General features: G+C 41.7%; 1 protein-coding gene across 28 annotated transcripts in view; it reads right to left on the reverse strand.

The window, feature by feature from the left end:
- Positions 1 to 536: 536 nt before the first annotated feature.
- Positions 537 to 21,024, reverse strand: part of mbnl2 (muscleblind-like splicing regulator 2) — a 55,830-nt gene continuing 35,342 nt past the window's right edge. For 4 of the 28 annotated variants that reach the window (XR_012592981.1, XR_012592980.1, XR_012592983.1 and 1 more), the window contains exons 3-11: positions 19,742 to 19,906; positions 18,775 to 18,978; positions 16,663 to 16,923; positions 13,206 to 13,259; positions 12,705 to 12,849; positions 9,694 to 9,729; positions 8,531 to 8,625; positions 4,769 to 4,921; positions 537 to 4,339 (exon numbers count right to left, since the gene is read on the reverse strand). Coding sequence is in view for 14 of the 28 variants with exons in the window: in XM_074627317.1 (XP_074483418.1) it covers positions 4,215 to 4,339; positions 9,694 to 9,729; positions 12,705 to 12,849; positions 13,206 to 13,259; positions 16,663 to 16,923; positions 18,775 to 18,978; positions 19,742 to 19,906 (990 nt within the window). In the remaining 14 variants the exon portion in view is untranslated. The remainder of the gene's footprint in view (positions 4,340 to 4,768; positions 4,922 to 8,530; positions 8,626 to 9,693; positions 9,730 to 12,704; positions 12,850 to 13,205; positions 13,260 to 16,662; positions 16,924 to 18,774; positions 18,979 to 19,741; positions 19,907 to 21,024) is intronic. The other 24 variants (XM_074627319.1, XM_074627318.1, XM_074627322.1 and 21 more) reach the window with 21 other exon arrangements.

A 21,024-nucleotide genomic window follows, 5' to 3' on the forward strand; every position in this document is an offset into this window, starting at 1 on the left:
TGATTTGAATGGAAATGTTCTGTTCTACTTCTACGCAATAAACACAAAAATATATGATTATACTCCTCTCCGATACCAGTAGATGACACTCACCTTGCAGTTCGTAGTCCCTCGAGTGTCCCTGCTGTTAACATGAGACATGGTCCTACTCTTTAACAAATCAAAGCTAGTTAGCAGTATACTAACTAAACAGTAGTATAGCCTTTAAAACAGTGGTATTATTAACACCTCATATAGATTTTTTCCCCCCTTTAATTTGCTGGAAAAAAAATGCTCCACTGCATTAACAGGAAATGACATGGTAAACAACTAATGAAAGTATGTAATCATTAGGTTCATCATCTGTGGCAGGAAGCATTCAAATGTATGTCTGTGTTAAGTTGTTAAAATCAATAAAGATGTTGAAAGAAATCAATAAAAGGAAGGAAAACTAGGGACCACTTCAGTAAAAGGACAGCCTACTGTTATATAGTTACAACCCTGCAAATAAAAATAGTGAACTTTAAATGACACAAATAAGAAATCCAGAAAAAATGTCTTTGATTTTCTTTATTTCTTTCTTTCAATAGATTTTACACTATCTTGCTGGAACCAAAGAAACATTTTGACTATAGAAACATAAAATAGCACAAAATATATGCAAAAAAAAAGAAAGAAAAAAGAATACATTTAAAAATGAGTACATTGAAACTATAAATCCGATGAGGGTCTTCTTGTTAATTTAACTTTATGTCTTTATTTTGTTGGTGGTGGGGGGGTGCACTGCAACAATGATGGCACAGGCAGTCAGACCCTGTAGGTCTCCAGTGTAGCGCCCTCTGCTGGCTAAAGCTGTGAATTACGCACTCCATACAGTTCCATTGTAAGGCAATGGGACAAAAAAGATCTACTACAGATTCAAGGAGACCAGAAGAAAAGATCAATGACTGTTCACTCTGTTGCAGTCCCCCTCATTTTGGCCTTGTGATGTGCACATTAAAACCCTTAAAAAAATGTTTTTTTTAGATATAAAGATATTTGAAATGAAACTGAGAAGGGGTTTGAATTTCATAAGAGCTCTTAAAAACAGAAAACCTTAAGCACGATGGACTCAAGATAAGGCAAGGTGTTTGGATAAGCTGAGTCTGCTCAGTTGACCAACTGCTCAGAAAGTGCTTACATATTTTCCATCAGTCAATCATTGCCAACACATTTAAAAAAACAAAAAAACATTACACCTCAAGAGGACTCCAAGGGCATTGTGGGTCACCAAATGAGGACATTTCGTGTGTTTTTTCTCCACTAGAAACATTCAGTACGTTTAGTAAGAAAAGAAAATGTTTTATCATGCATCAATTAAAGTTATTTACCCGGTGGGATCTGCTTTTGATTGATAAAACAGATTTGCTGTACTAGCAGGGTGCAGAAACCTCTAAACCCTTAAAGGGAATGAAAAACAGATCACATCTTTAAACAATATGAAAAGTGCAATCCTTAACTCTAGTGATACATACGCCTCGAATAAAAGTGTGGAACCTAAAGGTCCTTTGTCAGGGGAAGAGTTGTACATCTGAGCTTATTAATTTATATTTAGTTCTTATATATATATATATTTATTTATATTTATATATAATCTATGTAACGTTGATGACTTTAAATCTATTTTAAGTGTTACAGTCACAGCACTATACAGGCTGTTATTTGCTAATGAAAATATTATTAGGTCATTGTCATAATCTCAGTGAAGAATAAGAAATGTCTTCTTTACAATCTACCTTGTGTACAGTGTTCTAGCAAAAAAAGAAACAAAAAAAAAATCAACTTAACAATGTCATTTACAAAAATACCGAACTTTAGTAATTGCAACATTTGGTTGCCACAGCAACAACTTAATATTGTTATGAAATACTATTATAACTAGAGTGAAAAGTACATCTTTTTTGAAATTTTCTTCTCTTTTTTTTGGTAAAATGTCATCTATACAATAAACATTTTTTTTTGTCCAACAACACAAGCAACTCTATGACTATGCTCATTACTGCAACACCGTGATCTTTTTAAATCGATGAGAAGGCAAGAAAGATCCAGTAGCTTTCCATTGGTGGGTTTCGACTTTTAAGCCCCGCCCCCTCAGACGTGCACCGCTTCTCATTCGCTGACCTGACAGGTTAGACCCTTGAAATGACCAACCGTGCAGAACGCAGCACAGCTCAATAAATTACATTCATTTCAAAATAGAATAGTTAACAACATCGTTTCTGACTAAAATTTGACCAAGAGTAACGTAAGATAAATTACAACAAAATAAAACTTTTACCACCTTTTCCACGAATATTACATACAAATCATAATGCGTGTGACAATCAAGAGTGGATGAAACGGAAAACCAGAGTGAAGCGCTCTTGTTCCAAGGTATGATTGTGGATTGTCGATGTTAATCAAGCACCATGAAATTACATCAGAATTTTTTGAAATATGGGAATTTAGTATGCGTTAAATTAAAAAAAGAATGTGAGGGTCGGTCTAAAAACAATAAAACAATCTTGGCTAAAAGACAAATGATTGTTGTGGGTGGAGGTGGAGATGGTGGAGGGTTTCGGGGGGGTTCAAAAATACCTTGATAGTAGACACAACACAAATTTTTAAATAACTTTGAATACATTTTCTAGAACCATGAATATAAACTCTCAAAATAAGAGACACTTTACATACATTACACAGTTTACAATACAGTTTTTTTCTCACTCACGTTCCTCATGTAAACTACTCAAACCATGGTAAGAAACGATGGTACACCAAACATTCTACAAAGCTATTTTTTGATTTGTCTTTAACTTCTTTTCGTTTCGATAAAGTCACTTGTGATGTTAATGAACGTTGTTACTCGTTTCCAGTAACGAAATGTGATGTCGTTCCCGATAAAAGTCCATTTTTCTCTTTTTTAGCTTCCCGACAGCCGGCGTTGTTTGTGATTTTTCTAGTGATACACTTCTGGATGAATGTGTTGTTGATGAGCATTTTTTAGGCACTTCTACAGTTTTCTAAAATGGAACAGGATTATCGGTGATAGTAGGGTTGGACAGGACAACCGACGGTCACAGATAGCCCTCCAGTCGAAGTTCAAGTCATCTTTTTGCTTGACGAGCGTCGTCAAATGCACCGTTTTTTTTTTTTTGTGTTTAGTCTTAGCACTTAAATCCCCCCACCCACCCCCAAAAAAACCTCTCCTCTCCTCCCAGGCCTGGTGTCGTCATCGCCTGCTAGACCTCGCTTCGAGTCCCAGTCTGCCGGCAGACCATCAGTCTCCAGATACGAACACACAAACACGCACACACACAAGGCTTGGTGTGTCTGGGGCGAACCCTCAAGCTTTGTTAAAGCCCTTGGCACGGACCCGAGCCTTTAGGCTTTTTCGGTAAATGGCCACGACTATCTTCTGTCTTTTCCCCCTAGTCCCGACTGCATGCAGAAATCCGTGCACAATCCATCCCGCTGCTCCTCCCCCCTCACCGTGCTGAACCCAGCACCGAAACAAATAAAGGGTGCGTCGTGAGCAGCTTTTCGCAATGGCAAAAAAAAAAACAGGTTGTTAAAATGTAGCTCTGGTTGATTCCATCTTCAACTTTGGCAAGATGTTTCCGGGGATGTCAAGTTGGCAGGGAAGGGGGGGGGAGGGGAGGATGAGCGTCGTCATGGCATCTTAACAGCATCTGGGGCAGATGAGGGCAAACCCTCGCAGGGACAAGTCACATTAAGAAAACATGAGCCCGTCCGCCCAGAGGACATTCAACTTTGTAGAGAGAAGAAGCAAAGACCGCGAAAAAACACTCCTGAAAAGTGCGTCGGTGTGGCTGTGCACGGGTTTTTCTGTGACTCTTCCTGTCTTCAACTTTAAGCACTATATGTCTCTTATAGTGCAAATCTTCTTTTTTTTTTTTTACTAACCAAAGGGATGAACGTTGTGCAGCGGTTCTTAGAATAAATATGAGAGAGAGGGGGATCCACGGTACTTCTGGAGAAACAGTTGTTAGAATGACCTCTATAGTGTGTCTGCTATGTATGTATGTACTATACATAAGGATATTTTTGACTTTTTCATGTTAATAGTTTTTTTTTCTAGCAATACATACAGTATATATCTTTTTTTCCTTTTTCTTTTTTTTAAATGTGTGTATGTGTGTGTGTGTGTTACACCGGCACTGCAGTTCTTACGGTTAAATTGAAGTGTTACACTCTTAGCATGCAGGTTGCTGGACCTCTATGGGAGAGGTAAGGTAGTATTTACACAGGGGCTGTTTTGGGTTTCCTAGTGCAGCTTCGTGACACTCTGTTGCCTTCCTGAAAATTACTTCAGGATGATCTGGAGGAGAGAGACAGAAGCGGGGAAAAAGGAAGGAGAGAACACAAGGAGAGAACACATTTAGTTAAACCTGTAAGAGAGAAGCTTTATTATTAGAATTAAAACATATAATGTAATAACTAAGTACACAGAATTGATGCTTTTATTATGTGATCTGGGTCAAACACTATTTGCCTTTATTTCTGCCTACTTCAGGCCTCAATGTGCTTCAAACTTGTCAGATCATCTAACAACCAACGGCAAACAAATATGTCCCACAATTTTTATAACTTCTAGATCCCGAAAAATAATAAAAACGATCCAAAATGCATCGCTAAAAGCCCCGTGAGAGCAAACGGTGAGGTTATCGGAAGTGAAAATCTCATTCATACTCTTAATCACGGATTTGATTACTAGCCTTAACGTCATAACCATCCAAGGTCGACTCACCACGAGCTACGAGATTGTGAAACGATGGTATATGATCCCGTAGAAGCCACGTCACGGACCACACTACCCACAATCCTAGGTGTAACTGGGATTGGTGGAGCTCCAGAGCCATTCAAAAAGCGGGTGATCACGGTTGAGCTCTATTGGTTTGGTCTGGAGAAAGTAAACGCAGGAAGAATAGGCATCAGGTGGTGGTGAATGGTATTTTTCTGTCTTGAGTTGTGGTTATGCTACCTGCTTGCTGTTTCATGCACATGAGAGCAAACGCTCATTTGCAAATAGCATTTGACTCAGGTCTGGTCACCTCTGTGTGTACTCTCTCTTTAGGAGATAAATCCAACACACAACAAAGAGAGAGAGAGAGAGAGAGGAGAGAGATTGTCTGTAGGGAGTTGAAGACAGGTAGAAGAAGCTGCTGGCGGCCTTCATGTGGCAGCGTGCCAACACGGTACAAAGCAGCGTGGCGCTTGTTAATATACAAAAGACAGCCAGCAAAGGACGGAAGCCACTGGTCACATCACACATCACAGGAGTTCATCACAGCTGTGATGTGCGCGGGCTGAGAAAGAGAGAGCCCCGCTCCACAGTAAAAAATAGGAGAACATTACTGGGTGTCAGATGGGTGGGATCACACGTATAGGAGGGTGCACCCCACCCGTCTGGCACCACAGGGGGGGGGAAACAAACAAGAGTTGTTTGCAGGTCCTGTTTTGCAATGTGTTTCAGCCTGGAGGATGATGAGGTAATTATAAAGTGTGCGTTACAGAATCATAATGAAGGTTTTTTTAACAGATTAATATCAGATTATTATTCTAATTGCGTTGGATCTTAGCGACCTTGTCTGTTCATTTTAATAAATGTGATGAAGAGGTGAGATTGAACCCTGCTCCTCTCTGCTGAAGAGCTGCTCAAACATAACAATCTCTAATTCTATTTAATTATAACTTATCTTTCCTATCATTTCGGCAGGCAGATCACATAAGAAAGGATGTAACGTAATGCCGTATTCGGACAGCGGAGGGCGCCGCAGCTTCACAATCTGGAAGCGAGACAGTTACCAGCACTGATAGCACATGGTTAAATATGAGCTGGAACATGGAATGATGCGATTGGCTCCTGCTTGTCGTGTCACCGTGACAGTTCAGACGGTCATGAGTTGACCAGACTCTGAACCTCTCAACATGTCTGCAACATCCTGTCCCTCTGTTACTCACTATTTATCTCATTTTATATTTAGGTAATCGACACACACACTCTTTAGCTCCAGATGTATTAATATCACTATCATTTAATTCTCCTCAATAAGTTCTGGTCTTGAAGAGGAGATGCTGATGGCTGATGTTAACCAGCCAGCATCAGCACAAACAAAGGTTGTTTTTCAGCAAACAGTGACGTCGGCAGCCCTTATTAAAAAACATCATAATCTGTTTATTCTGACCGTGCGATGGGGACGACTGTAGTAAACAAGGTGTGCAGTACAGCTGATTCAAAGTGTTAACTGCGTCCCAGCTATAGGGATCTTTATGCAAGGTGGAGAGGAGGAGGGGGCGATAGAGAGAGAGAGAGAGAGAGAGGGGGACAGACGGAGACAGACAGCGAGGGCTGACGTCAGTGTTTTCTCCTGCTCCTTGTCCCACATGCATCTTTAAAGAGCAGCTCTGCTTCCTGCTGCTACTGCTGCTGCATGCCAATTACAGGAAGAGACAGTGACTCACAGGAAGTGCACGCACTGCCGGCCTATGAGGGGCAATAAAGCACCGGGGCCGGATCCTTCGGTTGATGATCGAAGGAGTCATTTGCTTTTTTTAATTTGAAAATGAACCTTTATTTTACACAAAGCTTCGATTCTCATTTTTCTTTCTTTCCAGTCGGGAACTGCTTTCAAAAGTGTTCATTCTCTAACTTAAAGGTCTTATTGATAACATTAATATGTAGACATATGAGGGCTGTCAAAGTTAACGCGATAATAACACGTTAACGCAAATTCGTTTTAACGTCACTAACTTCTTCAACGCATTAACGCAATCGATCTTTTAGAGGTTGTAGCGGGCTCCGTTTAAAGAGTGAAGGTACTGGCATCATATGAAACTAGAAAAACCTAAAGAGTCCAGTGGTACCAACCATGTCTTACTAGCTTGTCGTGAAGGAGGTTAAATAACGCTCCAAACTTACACTACATTTTGGTGAGGAAAAACTGGAACGGCAATTCTCAAAAGGGGTAGCTTGACCTTTGACCTCAAGATATGTGAATGAAAATGGGTTCTATGGGTACCCACGAGTCTCCCCTTTACAGACATGCCCACTTTATGATAATCACATGCAGTTTGGGGGCAAGTCATAGTCAAGCCAGCACACTGACACACTGACAGCTGTTGTTGCCTGTAAATATATAATAAATATATTAATACATTTGCATAAAGCAGCGTATTTGTCCACTCCCATGTCGATAAGAGTATTAAATACTTGACAAATCTCCCTTTAAGGTACATTTTGAACTGATAAAAAATGTGTGATTAATTTGCGATTAAATATTTTAATCAGACAGCCCTAAGACAAATATATTTTTAAAAAGTACTACATCCACAGAGCCTTTAGAAAGGGGACAGGTCCAAAATTAATGTTTTGTTTATCTCTGTGGAAGATATCTGACATTTGGTTCCCACTTCTAACAAGGCTTTTGAGCCAACAGTCAAACTTAGTGTGGGAAAAACGGATAAATGGCTGAGATTGAGCCTGGCAACGACTTATTGTGAAGTGAATACAACGGAACGGAGGAGGTAATCAATGTTATCAGTAGCACCTTTAAGTCGGTATCACTATATTTTTTCCGTATAATGACGCAGTAAAAGAAAAAGACCAAGTAGTGAGAAGAAGAGGAACAAAAAACAGATGGAAAAAGCAGTCAGTATAATTATGTGGACATGACGTGATTGTTTTCCCCGGCACATTTTCTACCTGTGCAACACTTCTAATCTGTTCATCTGCGTGTCCTCAAGGCACCTACACACTACACTGAACTACCAGTAAATGATTACCAGCTGCGCGAGGCCCCGGAGTGCCAGCATTGTGCTGAAATTTCCAGGTTTAAAATGGGGCACACATGCGTCACTCTGGCATCCAAAACCTGGCCCTGCTTCCCCCCCCCCCCGGCTCCCGCTGACGCGCAGCAACAGGAGAGCCGCCGATCGGAGGCCATTTATAGACGGCGTATGTGATCATTCTCCCCGCGTCCCTCTCGCCCCTGACAAACCCCTCCGTAACTGTTTCCTCACATGATTTATTCTCCCTTTTCATCCCGAGGACCAGGAAGAAGGTAAAAAGGTGAAACTGGGGGGGGAAAAAAGAACAGGGCAGCTGCTACGAAAAGCAGCGCTGCGGAAGTTGTTTGTGTTTTGCGTAGCACACAAGCAGTACAGATGATGCCCCCTATTGCAGATGGAGATATTTGACAACAAGGAAAAGTGGAAAATAAAACTTAAAACAGAAACATGCAAAACGAAAAAAACAGGAAGTAGTGCAACACAACACAACTACTACTTTGCAAATGTGGGAGCTCTGAAGAAGTGCGTTTCACAAGAAATAGAGCGGCTTGTTCAGGTAGCCCCTCTTGGAAAATACCCACTCCGGCTCTCATGCCAGTGTGGATGGATGGGGAGGGGCTGGGCGTGGGCTCAGCTGCAGGTTATTGCAGCTCACTATTAGAAGGCAGCACTTATTCAGAGCTCCGGGGACTGATGAAAGAAAGCTTTAAAAGGAGCAAACCTGATTGGCTGGTGCTGTTGCTGCGTAGGGGACACTTGTGGCAGGAGTTGTTGCTGCAGAGACAGTAGCAGGCGTAGCACTGTACATCATTGGGACTTTGGTTTGAGGGTGGGAAAGGAGGAGGTGAGTGGAGAGGGAGGAGGAATGGGGGGGGGGAAAAGGGAAGGAGGTGGTAGCGATGGACAGGTAGGTGGAGCGTTATGGTAACCGTGGCAACAGTGGTGAGGTGTGTGTGTCGACGGTTTTGTTGTTGTTGTAGTTGTTGTTGTTGTTGATGGTGGTTGGTGGAGGTGGTGGTTGGCGGATGTTACAGAGAGCCAGCAAGCCATCGTTAGGGTTACACCGGCAGATGGCATGCAACCATTCACAATGCAAAGCAAGGAAGGACAGAAAGAAAGAAAGAAAAAAGAGAGCATGGGAGAAAAAATAACAAACAAAAACAAGAGGAGAGAAGCTGATTACAAATCACAAGTAAGGAAATTTATACGGAAAATCAGTTTTTTGCTGTTGTTCCCAGAGAAGTTGAGGCACCAATTTACAAAAGAATCAATGACATGTTTTGGCAGCGGGGATGGGAATTTTTATTTTCTAATTCATGTGGGCTTAACAGCAGGAAGATGCCAAAAACATGATAGATATCATGTTTAAAATCATTACTCTTAGTCATCATTTTCCCAGTTATTAATGTGGGACCTGCTGATTAGCCGACTGGGGACTTTTTTTTTTTTTTTTTTAATTCCCATCCCCTTTTTAGCGGAGACAAACGCTCCAGCTGTGTGGCGGAAATAACTTCTCTGGGAAACTGATTTAAATTTCCTGATCAACACAGCACAGCAAACAGACAGTAGCTATCCTACAGATTTGTATTCTAGCATTTTTCTTTCCTACACAAACAGTCATTAGCGAGTAAGTCAGCAGAGAAAACAAGAAACTGAGAGTCACAACTGTTTCAGGTGATACAAAATGGACATTCAAATATCATATCTCAGCCTAAAGAAATGGACAGTTCGATGGCAATTTCACAGAGCACATTTTTGTCGCGGTGACCTTTTGTCTCACCTGCAAGGGCTGCAGATATCGCCCCCTCATCCCCCCCTCCAAACCCACTCTTATACATCAAACAGTGTGTGTGTGAGAGAGCAAAAGGGAAGGTCAGGACCTACCAAGACTGCTATGAGGAGTCATGCACAAGACTGACCCTGTTGTGTTCATGCAGAGAAAGACAGAGAGGGGGAGGGGAGAGGGGGGAGACAGAGAGGGAGAGAGAGAAGAAATAAATGGGTTAATTGAGAGGGAGGAGAACAACAAGGTTAGACAAGACAAAAAATAAAAAGCTAGCTCAGATGCTACGGTATGGTGGTGCTGACAGCCAGTTATGAATGCAGTTAACGGTTGCAAGCAGAGGAGTTCTCTTATCCGGTTACGGCATTAGTGAGCAAATACTGTTTCTATACGGCAGCAGCTAAACATAAAGCAAACTTAGGTATACTGGAGGTTATGGCCAAGTTGTTGCAAAGCTGGATCAACCAGATGTGAAGGCAGGAAATGATAGATTATCAGTCACATATCGACTTAAAACTGTCATTCTGCTTCTTCATTTTTGTTTCAGACAGAGTGTCATTTGTTGTACAGATTATATGTTTAAATAAAGTTGACTTGACTTGACCATAGGGCTGCGTATTGGCAAGAATCTGGCGATACGTATCATAATACAGGGGTTACGATTCAATTTTTAATCTAATTTTAGGAAAACTGTCATCGTATAAAGGACACACCATCATAAACATAAAATCTGAAAAAACTTTTTTTATGCAATTTGCATTTATCACAGTAACATCCAACATCATAGCACTACTTACTTTGCAAATTAAATGAGGTATTGACAGTACATTTTTGCATGTAAACTATTAAATTAAAAATCAGTAGTGTTTTTTGAGAATCAATACATTATCACAAAACAAAATATACTCCGTATTCTCTTACACCCCTGCTTGACCATGCTGGTGTCTGAGATCCAGCTGTTAATAAAGTTGCTGCACACACAAGCAGCCAAGCTCATCTCTTCATACTCGATTCAATCAAAAAAAAGAAAGATTCTTTATCCAATATTTCTTAGGTCTTCTGTGGCCACAAAAGCCCAGCAATTAAACTTTCCAATTTCAACCTGGAACCAATTTTCTGTAACCGGCAGCCTCGAAACGAGCTGCGAGGGAAAGTGAGCAGCGTCAACGTAACGTAACGTTCACTTAAAGCGCTTGTTTTTGCCACCGACAGACTCAGATTGTTCTTATATAGGTGTCTGACAACATTATGGAAAGGATCCTACAGAGAAATAAAACGTTTTTTCTTCCCTTTCACTTGATCAGGTCTGTTTGTTATTGTGTTCAAGTCCCGCTCAAGGAGAAGTCTCGTTGTGAAATCGGAATGTTTGTATACTCTGGCTCTAATAAATACGGGTGGGCATCGAATTCAAAGAGCTCGTCCACATTGTCGAAATTGAAATATTTAGCCATGACATTGAAAATCTTTTAAACTCCAGCACAACAAACTGCCCAGCTGGCACTCGCGTTTCCACCATGGATGTATTCCACTATTCCACCGTTTTCCACCAATTTTGACAGACTTGAACTCTATTTGAGTATTTCCTTTTTCTGCTACTTTATACTTCTACTCCACTAAATCTCAGACGCAAATATTGTACTTTTGTTATTTGACACTTATAGTTACTAGTTACTTTTTGCATTTTAAAAAACATATGATATGCTTATATGATATGATGCAGTACTATACTACTAATATACTCTTTAGTATACAAAGTAGATATCTGAAACTGGTGAGCATTAAAATGTTCTTATGTGTTTGTGATAAAAACAGAATAATATAATAATATAACCTTTTTAAAAGGTAAAATAAGTAATTCAGGACTTTTACTTGTAATGCAGTATTTTTAGACAACTTTTATTTCAGTAAATTACAGTATGTGAGTACTTCTTCCACCGCTGTCTCACGGCGACATATCACCTCGCAAAGGTGCCAGAACGTTACTTCTCCTTGAGCGAGACTCTTTCCATAATGTTGTCAGACACTTATAATAACAATCAGAGCTTGTCGTGGCAAAAACAAGCACCTTTAGTGGACGTAAATGACGGTGCCAGCTTGCCCCAACGGTGCCGTATTACAGTCCATGAGCAGCTGCCGCCTACCTATTGGTAAGTTAGAAATAAAAACATGGGAAAATAGGGTCCAGGTTGAAAAATAGCAAAGTTACCCTTTAAATAGCTGTAACTAGTATATTTACATGTATAACAATTTGAGGAAAAATAATGAATCTAAATGAGTAATTTCTAGAAAAAGAGGGAGAAGACTAAATAATAGAGAGAATTAAACTGAAGAGGTGACAAAGCAGCATCATGCAGACTCAGTACAATGATGTGCACGGGCTTCCGTCCAGATCAAATGAAGATGGGCAGAGTTTACTGCAACAGATGCGTGTCCATCACTAAAATATCACAGTTAAACGTCAAATATCTGGTTCCTGCTGTTGTCATCTAAACCGCACCCATCTGTAGAAACATGGTTTTTCAAACAGGACTTTAACCCAGGGCTACACCCACGTACGGATACAGACGGAGTAGGGATGAGGGGCTGTCAGGCGTCTAACACCGCAGGGAAACAAAAAAAGAGCAGGTAAAGAGAAGAGCGAGGGATGACTCAGAGTGGCTACAGGCTGCCGTATTAGCTGCAGCTAACTCGTTTAGCGGGCGGCCTTAGGGGGCTTAAAGCTATCTATGAGTCGAGGTGCATTTTGTTTGGAGGGGAAACAACTGCTCTTTTGTAGGTTTGGGCGTTACAGTATGAGAGAGAGGGGTGTATCATATTCAACTATCTTTTATTGCTCTGATCAAAGCCTGCATTGCCCTTCAACCTGGCAGCAATTACGTGTTATAGTGGCAGATCAAAGTTTAGGGAATGGCGCTGCGAAGAGCTGTAACATTAGCACACGCCATCGCAGCAGGACTACTTCTGTGTTGAACCCTTTCAAAAGAAAATATAAGACGTAGAGGTGTTCTCGCAAAAAAATAGGTTAGCCGAGCACATTCGGTGAGTGTGTGTTTGCATGCTCCGCATATAAATTCTACGAGTGCTCCTGTGTGCATCGATCGGGAGCTCTTACCTGTGGGAAAGAAAGCGGGCTGCTGGAGCTGTGCGTTGGCCAGCGCCTGCTGGTAGTGCAACATACTGGGGTTGAACAGGGAGCCGTTGCACTTCTCGAGCGCTTGTCTCTTTGGTAGCGGCTGGAGGACGCCGTGGGGGAACGCCTGTCCGCCGGAAAACACACACAAACACACAAACAGTAGATTTGATCCGTATACTTCAACTTAAAGTGATATTTGTAAATGTGTTATTTGTCTATGCACAGCACAACAAGGCAAAAATGGAAACTTGCTGCAACTATCACAAGGACAATGAGAAACTACACCATAGCAACAACACATTAAAGAAAAAATTAACATTACGTTGTAGTTCAATAAATGTACAGTACAATCTAGAATCAATATTTTATACTTTTTAAGTGTTTCACAAAAAACAAAAGAGCCAACTTAAATTGTTGTGAGTGGCTACAGTACAATTAAAGAAAGCTACATGCAAAGCAAAAGGTGAAAGGTCAAAGTACCAGGTCTACAGTTGCCTCGAGGGGTCGCTTCATTGCTTTGGCAGTCGACTGAGTCTTTAATTAGCAGGCAGCGAGCACATGATGGCAGTGGGCCAATGGGATTCAAGCGTATTAACATACAGGTAACAGCAAGCAGAGGTGCGTCATGGGGGACAGCATTGCATTGTGGATAGGTGAGAAGGAAAAAAAACAAAAAACAAAAATAATCTGAATGCAAGTATACCACATACAAAACAATAGGCATGCACATAAACAAAAAACTGTTTTGTTTACTTTGAAACATTGCTACTTTTTTTTTTTTTTTTTTTGGAATTAGTACAAAAGCAACAAAAAGCATCTACATTAACTTTTGGTTAAAAAAAAAGAGCAAAGATACTATGATGTATTTCAACACTACTGGGAAAGCATTTAGTAGTAACGTCAACTGTTTTCTGAACAAGTAAATCAACTTTTTTTTGCAGTAAAACACAACTGATTCAGACTCTAAATGCTGGGCTGACACACAGGTTCCTACACACAAAGTAATTACAGTGCTCCTGGAGGTGGTTTTTGGGCCTAAAACACCCACAACAGGTTGGGTCAAAGCCCCTCAAGTGATTGAACTCTGCCCTCACAACTGGCAGCGAGAACTGGACACATTTGTGTAGGCAGTTTTTTAAACTACAAATAAACTAGAGGCTGTTGAAACGCTGCTACAACCAGTAGCGCTAATAGGAAGTAGCTTAATCCTTCTCTGTAGTGGTGTCGATTCACGTCTGAAATAAGTGAAAAATACTCGCGTGTAGGCTTGTTAGTGTGATCAACGGGGAGGTGACACGATGTGGTTCAATCACAGAATGTGGAGCTCTGTTTATTCAGATCTTAAAACTTAGAAGAGTTTACAAATCTAACCTGTTTTAGTTCAGCTTTTGCTAATTTATTAAAAAAAAACTTTACATTTGATGTCACTGCCGAGAGGGAGAAAAAAAAAAGATGACATGGATGTGATGAGCACAGCGGGTTAAAGGGGGGTCCATGCACAGGCCTCTTGCTTCATGTATGTGGATTTTTCTAGTATGTAACAATAGATATCGACAAGGCATTGCTGATGGCGCTGTTAGTCCAAATGGATAGATGGTCTATTAAAGTGACATGAAAAGCAAAAGATGTCTGACTTGGCGATGAGGGAGGAGGTTACAGCGTGGCAAAGCAACACATAATGTGGCACAGTTAAAAACAACATGATCTGCTTACTGTAACTGCATCAGTTAGTGTGTTACCTTATCTACTATTTGCTTTTTAAAAAAACAAAAAGAAGTGAATTATGGGTAATGATATTAGCTATTTGCAGCAGTGCAGTAGTACAGGTTTTATGGGGGTCTCTGCTTCAATAAAAGCGCTTCAGCTTAGGCTGAGGGCTAAAAAGAAAATTGGATTAAAGGTGCTGACTAAACAAGTCATTGTCCTAAGTTTGACCCGGCTCACCTCTAGCGCGGCTTGTAACTGCTCGTGGTAAATTGGGTCATAAAGTTGATAAACAGGGGCCGTGTGACGGGTATGAAGCGTAGATTGTAAAGAGGAAGATAAGCTGAATGTTGTTGTTTGACGTTGTTGAGAAACCAGCGCTGACGGGTCAGGTTATAGCGCCTCCGGCTCTCTTTTATTTATGCATGTTTCAATTCCTTTTTCCTGCTACAAAAAACTAACCTGAGCTCGCGGTCGACTTTATCGCGGTCGACACTTATGGAGGAAGGACAAAAGAGAGCAAGCAGCGATGGAGCCAGCCAATGAGAGAGAGAGGTATGTGCAACGCGTAAAGCATGCCCATGCCATGGAGGGGGGAAGTCAGTCAGCACAGTGGCGCAGTACAAGGTGTGCGAGTGCAGCAGCCAAAAAGGACCATTCAGAAGAAGCCACTGGGGGAGGGAGGGGCACAGCCAAGACACACTTCTGCCAAACCCTTCCCTTGCTGTCTGCCTGCGTTTACATCCATCTGTCTGTCTCTTCCTCAGCCTGTTTGGGGGGGATTTTTCCAACTAAAGGCAGAAACCCCCACCCTACCCGTGAGGCTACATCCTCATCCATCCCCGATTCAATTTACACTGATCTGCAGAGAGCCGCACTTATCATTGAGAGCAGGGGGGGAGGAGGGTGGGATGGCGTGGGTGAGCCAGCACATTGTCTCTGTATGAACCAAGGGCATTGGAAAATAAAAAGCGGACTGCGGTGAGATAATAACAGATTGTTCTTGCGGCATTATACTGATGCGTTTTAGGTCTCACTAAACCCTGTTTATTGTATACAACGGCCTCACTTTGGGACGACTATTGTTTAGTGAATTGCACACTGGAGTCCACTAGAATGAACCAGCAGAGGTGGGTATGTTTTATACAGTAATAAAGCAGCGCTCCACATTTTATGTTACTGTGGGTGTCGTCATCGACAGACTGTGTTTACATATTGTGTAAGCCAAGGTGATTATGTGATAACGTCACGTGTATTCAGTGAGTATGTGTGGTTACGTGTTTTTTTAATTGGTGCAAAATTGCTCAAAAGAGATCACTGAATAGTACTGTATATATTGTGTTTACTTGCTCTTCCACAACCATAAAACCTCCAATAACAACTTGTTTATTTGAAAGGCTAAGCTCTCGTTGGAAAGTTCAAGGTAAACTGTATATAGGTGCTGTAAAATAGCCTTGTTGTCCCATCCAGACCTTACAAGCTCTTGCTCTATAAGTACTCTAAACAAACCTTGGGATGTGTGTTTGTTTATTACAAGGACAAGTATATGGAAGACAGAACCGGCCAAAATAAAATATAACTCAATAAATAAATGACTCGATAAAAAAATAAATATGTCTTTAAATGTAGCAAAAATAATATTAAAAGTGTAATTGATAAAATGTGACATAAATTGATATTTTTGTCTTATTTTCTTCTTTATTGATTTATCTTCATATTAATTCCCTTATTTATTTACTATTTTTTTATTAGTTTTTAAATTAATTAATTAATTTTTTTTAAATGTTTTATTTATTTGAGCATTTATTTTGTATTAATTTATTTATTTTAGCATTTTTTATTTATTTATTTTAGTATTTATTTTGTATTAATTTACTTATTTTAGCATTTATTTCTTATTAATTCATTTATTTGTGCATTTATTTCTTATTGATTTATTTTATATTTATTTTTAAATCTATGTATTTATTTATTTCTGCATGATTTTCCCTTTGCATTTCAGCCCTTAATTATTTCCCCAAAATTATTAATTTCTGTTTTCTTCTCTTTACACATTTCTTTATGCATATCTGCTTCGTTATGCAAATTAGGGGGCTGTCTCTCAATGTCATGATGGGGTCGGGTTATTTATTGATTTATTTTTGATTTTGGCAGGTTCCGTCCTCCATACAAGTATGTGTGTGTGTTTCCTGCTCTACAACTGTGTAGGTAGGCTGTTGCGCAGTGCTCTCACCATGGCTGCAGCCGTGGCGGCGGCTTGCGCGGCCACAGCCGTCTGGTTGGCCTGGTGTTGGGCGGCCTTGATCTTGGCCTGCAGGTGGGCCGGAGGGTGGAAGTACTTGCACTTCTCGCGGGAGCAGCGGCTCTTGATGTAGTCCATGCAGACGGTGACCGTGTTGTCGCTGGTGTCGATCATGGGGCTGTCGCTCGGGTGGGCGAAGCGGCAGTCGGTCTCGCCGCGGGCGCAGTTGCCCCGCTGGAACTCGCGGCACACCTGGGAGCGGGAGAGGCAGGCGAATGTACAGACACACAGACAGATACACAGACACACAGATGTACGCAGGCAAAAAGAGAAAACAAAGAAACACACACAGAGACATATAAACCGTGAGCTTTGAGAACATGTCAGGGAACAAACCAGCATAATATTCATTGCATCCAATTCAATTTATTTCTTGTCATCCTCTTACTGTAGTGCATGATCAACCAACTAGCACAGCAACTCAGGCAGCCATCAAAATCTTGATGACGATATTACATTTTTTGAAAGTATCTGACATTCACATTTTGGTGTGTGACTGTTTTGAAAATGAGAATCTTGATAAATACTGCACGGTAGGGCCAACAAGCCTTAAAGGGATAGTTCGAATGATTTGAAGTGGGGTTGTATGAGGTAGTTATCCATGAGTTACCGCACAGAAAATCAAATATAGGATGTCTTGCACACAGAATCTTAAGGTTTTACTTTATTCTGCTGTACCAGACTTTAAAAAAATCACACCCACCTTTTTTTAAATACAGACAATAAATTAGTTTTGGACTTGGTGTGAAAAAGCTCTCAACACCATGTAACTAAAGTGCAAAGTGTGCCAAACCCAAATGACTGTGGAGTCACTGAACCAGTCAGTGTTCAACCGTTCAGAGGCTTGGGCTTAATCACACGGGGATCTGCTTTTGACTCGCACTCAGGGACTGAGTACACACACACAAAAACACTGGCGTGCGCACACACATACGTGTGCACACACATGCCGGTCTTGCGTGGGCGTGTATGCGTGTCTCACAGGGATACTGTTTCATTAGAGCCAACTTCATTCAGTTGCTAAGTGATAGCACTCCCGGAGAAAAACACATACAGGCACACACCTACGCATCACCTCCAGGTCTTAGGGAGATTATTGTTTATCTTTAAAAATGAAGTGGGAAAAAAAAAAAAACACTCTCCTCAATCAGCGAGCTATTCTCATTCAGTGTTGTTTGCCAGGGGGCAGACGGAGGTTGTTGTAATTGTCCCAGTCTAACCGTGGCTGTCTAGCAAGTACCAGTTTGTGTTGAGCGATTTCCAATTTAAATTACTGTAATCTCACACTATCTCTTTTATATTTTGCGTCAGGTTTCTGAGCCTTAAATTAATTCTTTAAGGGGTAACACAATCAGATGTTCCTTAAGTGATGCTCAAGGATACTGCAGAGGTAAAGAGCGATCAAGAAAGGAGGCTGATAGTGTTGTTTAGATGATATCTTGAGTGCCTTTAGTTCAAATTGAATGAATACTACAGCTACACACTAAACTTGGTGGCATAATCAGCTACTGCAGTTACACATTTCACCTACTTTTTTTGTGAGATTGTCTTATTTTACTGCAGTGAAAGATGCAGACTTCTTACGAGAATGAATTGCTTATTTCGTTTTATTCAAAGGCGACTTCAAAATGTATTTATTAAAGTCATGAATTACTTATGAAACAGAAACCTTGCTTATTCTTTCAGGTCCTCGTCACGGGCAATTTATACGACAAGTAGTTGTAAAGTTCATTCAAAGGTTAAAGATGTGCGTATGTGTATTTTATTTGTTGCTATGCCAACTCCTGTGGTAACCATGGAGAGAGGTAGTGTTTTATAGTGTTTTTTTCTCTTATATTCACAACACGGTAGGAGGAAAATCTTGTCAGATGTTACACATGTATCAAGACCATTCAGCTATAAATGATGCTCATTAGCGTCACGTATCTTGTTCACACCCGTAAACACAGTAAGGTGATACCGTAATTATACTTCACCACGTCAAAGACGACATTAGGTATGTGTGTGTGAGAGAGAGAGACAGGCTGTGATTGGGTGGGTTACCTCCAGCTTGTCGGTACGCAGCAGTTTCTGGTTGGAGGAGTTGCCGGCGTTGACGGAGATGGGCGGGCTGCCGGGGACGATGCAGGGGGAGTTGGGCAGGATGTCGGTGGGCACCAGGCCCATGCTGTGGGACATGGGGGTCAGGTAGGGTGCGTAGCTCAGGCCTGCAGTGGAGCCCAAGCCCTGGCACGTTGGAAACGTCTGCTGTCGAAAGCGAGAGACCAATGATTTTTTTTACATTCTTAATTAGTCAGGAGCAAAAGAAATAGATGTAAAATGATGGATGTTGGGAGGGACAGTGTGGAGTGGAGGGTGAAGGGCAAAAAGAGAGGGTGCAGCGATAAAAAAAGAAGTTGGAGGAAGGAGAGACAAGAGACAAATGAACGGAGGGCGCAGCTGTGCAGAGTGGTGGCTGAGGAAGATGAGAGAGGGTGTGACAGGTAGAGAGAGAGCCAGGAGAACACAGAGGAATACAGAAAAAGCGGGAGAGAGAGTAGAAACAAGAGAAGAGGCTTTCTTTTTTTTTTTTAACCTCTATGTATACCGGGAAGATTTTGCTGAGCAAGCGTGTTCTTTTTCGGCTACACCCAGCCTCGCGTTGATGCAGTTAAACACACCTGGCAGCTGCCCCAGTGCAACCACAGTCTACCGCTGACTGCAGAGCAACTCCCAGAGAGTAATTGGGGAGTTTTGTGCATTGCTCAAGGCCATCTCAATAACTATTGTGAGAACAAATGTAATAGTAAAGTATCTAATAGAATGTACTGGAACAGACGTCTCATATTTTTGCAGTGAATCATGCCCTGCTTGTCCGTTAAAGCTGGTGCCAAGACGCTAAAAGGAAATTATACTGGCGTAGCTTGAGTTCTCTTGAACTGATGTAACTTGATATGTAAATATGTTTTAACAGGAGCAAAGCCAGACTTTTTTTACACAGCTATTTTCAGGCAGCGAGGCCGGCACTGACCACGGGTTGCATGGTGGTGCCGGGGATCATGAACTGCATCTGCTGAGCCAACATGGCGGCCGCCGTCTTCTGCTGGATCAGGTTGTTTCGCCCGTTGATCTCCAGCTGGGTCTTCAGGTGAGCGGGCGGGTGGAGGTATTTGCAGTTCTCTCGCGTGCAGCGGCCCTGAGCGGGGAAACAAAAAGTTGGGTGGGGGAGAGCGAGAGAGAGACAAACAAGGTCATTAGCAGTCTGAAAAACTTCACGTCTCTGATCAACAGAAAAGCTGTCTTTTTGATAATAAACCTGATGGTGAACAGGTTGCGTGTCTGCCTGAGGACGTGGCAGATTTGTGGGCATTGATTTTGACACAGACTCTGAAACATCAAGTGCTTGAAGGCAGCATACATATTCATACTTGGAGAGTGTGAAACATATAAAATGATAGTGGGTGTAGCAGGTAGCTCTCGGCTCTGAGGAGAAAAAATTGTTATGAAAGGCGATTGCTAGCTTGTTAACTCTGGCAGGTCTCGGTCCTGCCTGCCCCTGTGACACACTCACTAGTATTCAGTGCAGACATGGAAATGAGGAAAGGTGCTCAAAAGTTCTGATCTCGCCATCACGACGAAACCTTTCGATGCACAGGTCATCCGGTATTCTCTGTGGAAAATGCAAACGCAGGGCTGGCAGGGTCGGACTTGCAGATACCCCGGTGGATGAAGGCAATTAAACTGTCAACCCAGAGGCTAATGGCAAACACAATAATCCAATATGGATCCTCATCGCAGTGCTTATTGCGAGGAGAGAGTGGGTGGAAGAGAGGAGAGAGGTCAGGAGGGAGCGACATGGTGAAGGCAGTGGGAGAAGACGGAAAGTAAAGGTGAGGGGAGGAGCGGTGGAAAAGATGTGGGCAGAGTGGAGTGATATTAGTACAGAGAGGGGAAAGGGGAGAGAACAGGGAAAGGCCAAGAAGACAAAAGGAGACGACACGACGTGGCCCGGCACGACATGGCGGAGGGAGGTGAAGCTAAATTAGAATCAGTCTAGCGCGAGGAGGTCCAAAGTAACACCCCTTAACTCCGTGACGGGAAAGAGCCGCAGCACAGTGGCCTGATTAGCTCTAATTTCCTCTCATAAAAGAATATGACAGCTCTGTCCACACGGCGGTGACGAGCTGTGTTTAATTACTCAAGTGCTGCACTCAAACACCAATTTAAGTCCTGTATCAAACATACAGAATGACAACTAGACAATATCCTGATATTTTAAGTTGTTATTAAATAGAAAGCTTGTAGTACATCGAG

Source organism: Sebastes fasciatus, chromosome 24 (assembly GCF_043250625.1).
Source record: "Sebastes fasciatus isolate fSebFas1 chromosome 24, fSebFas1.pri, whole genome shotgun sequence".
Lineage (NCBI taxonomy): Eukaryota > Metazoa > Chordata > Actinopteri > Perciformes > Sebastidae > Sebastes > Sebastes fasciatus.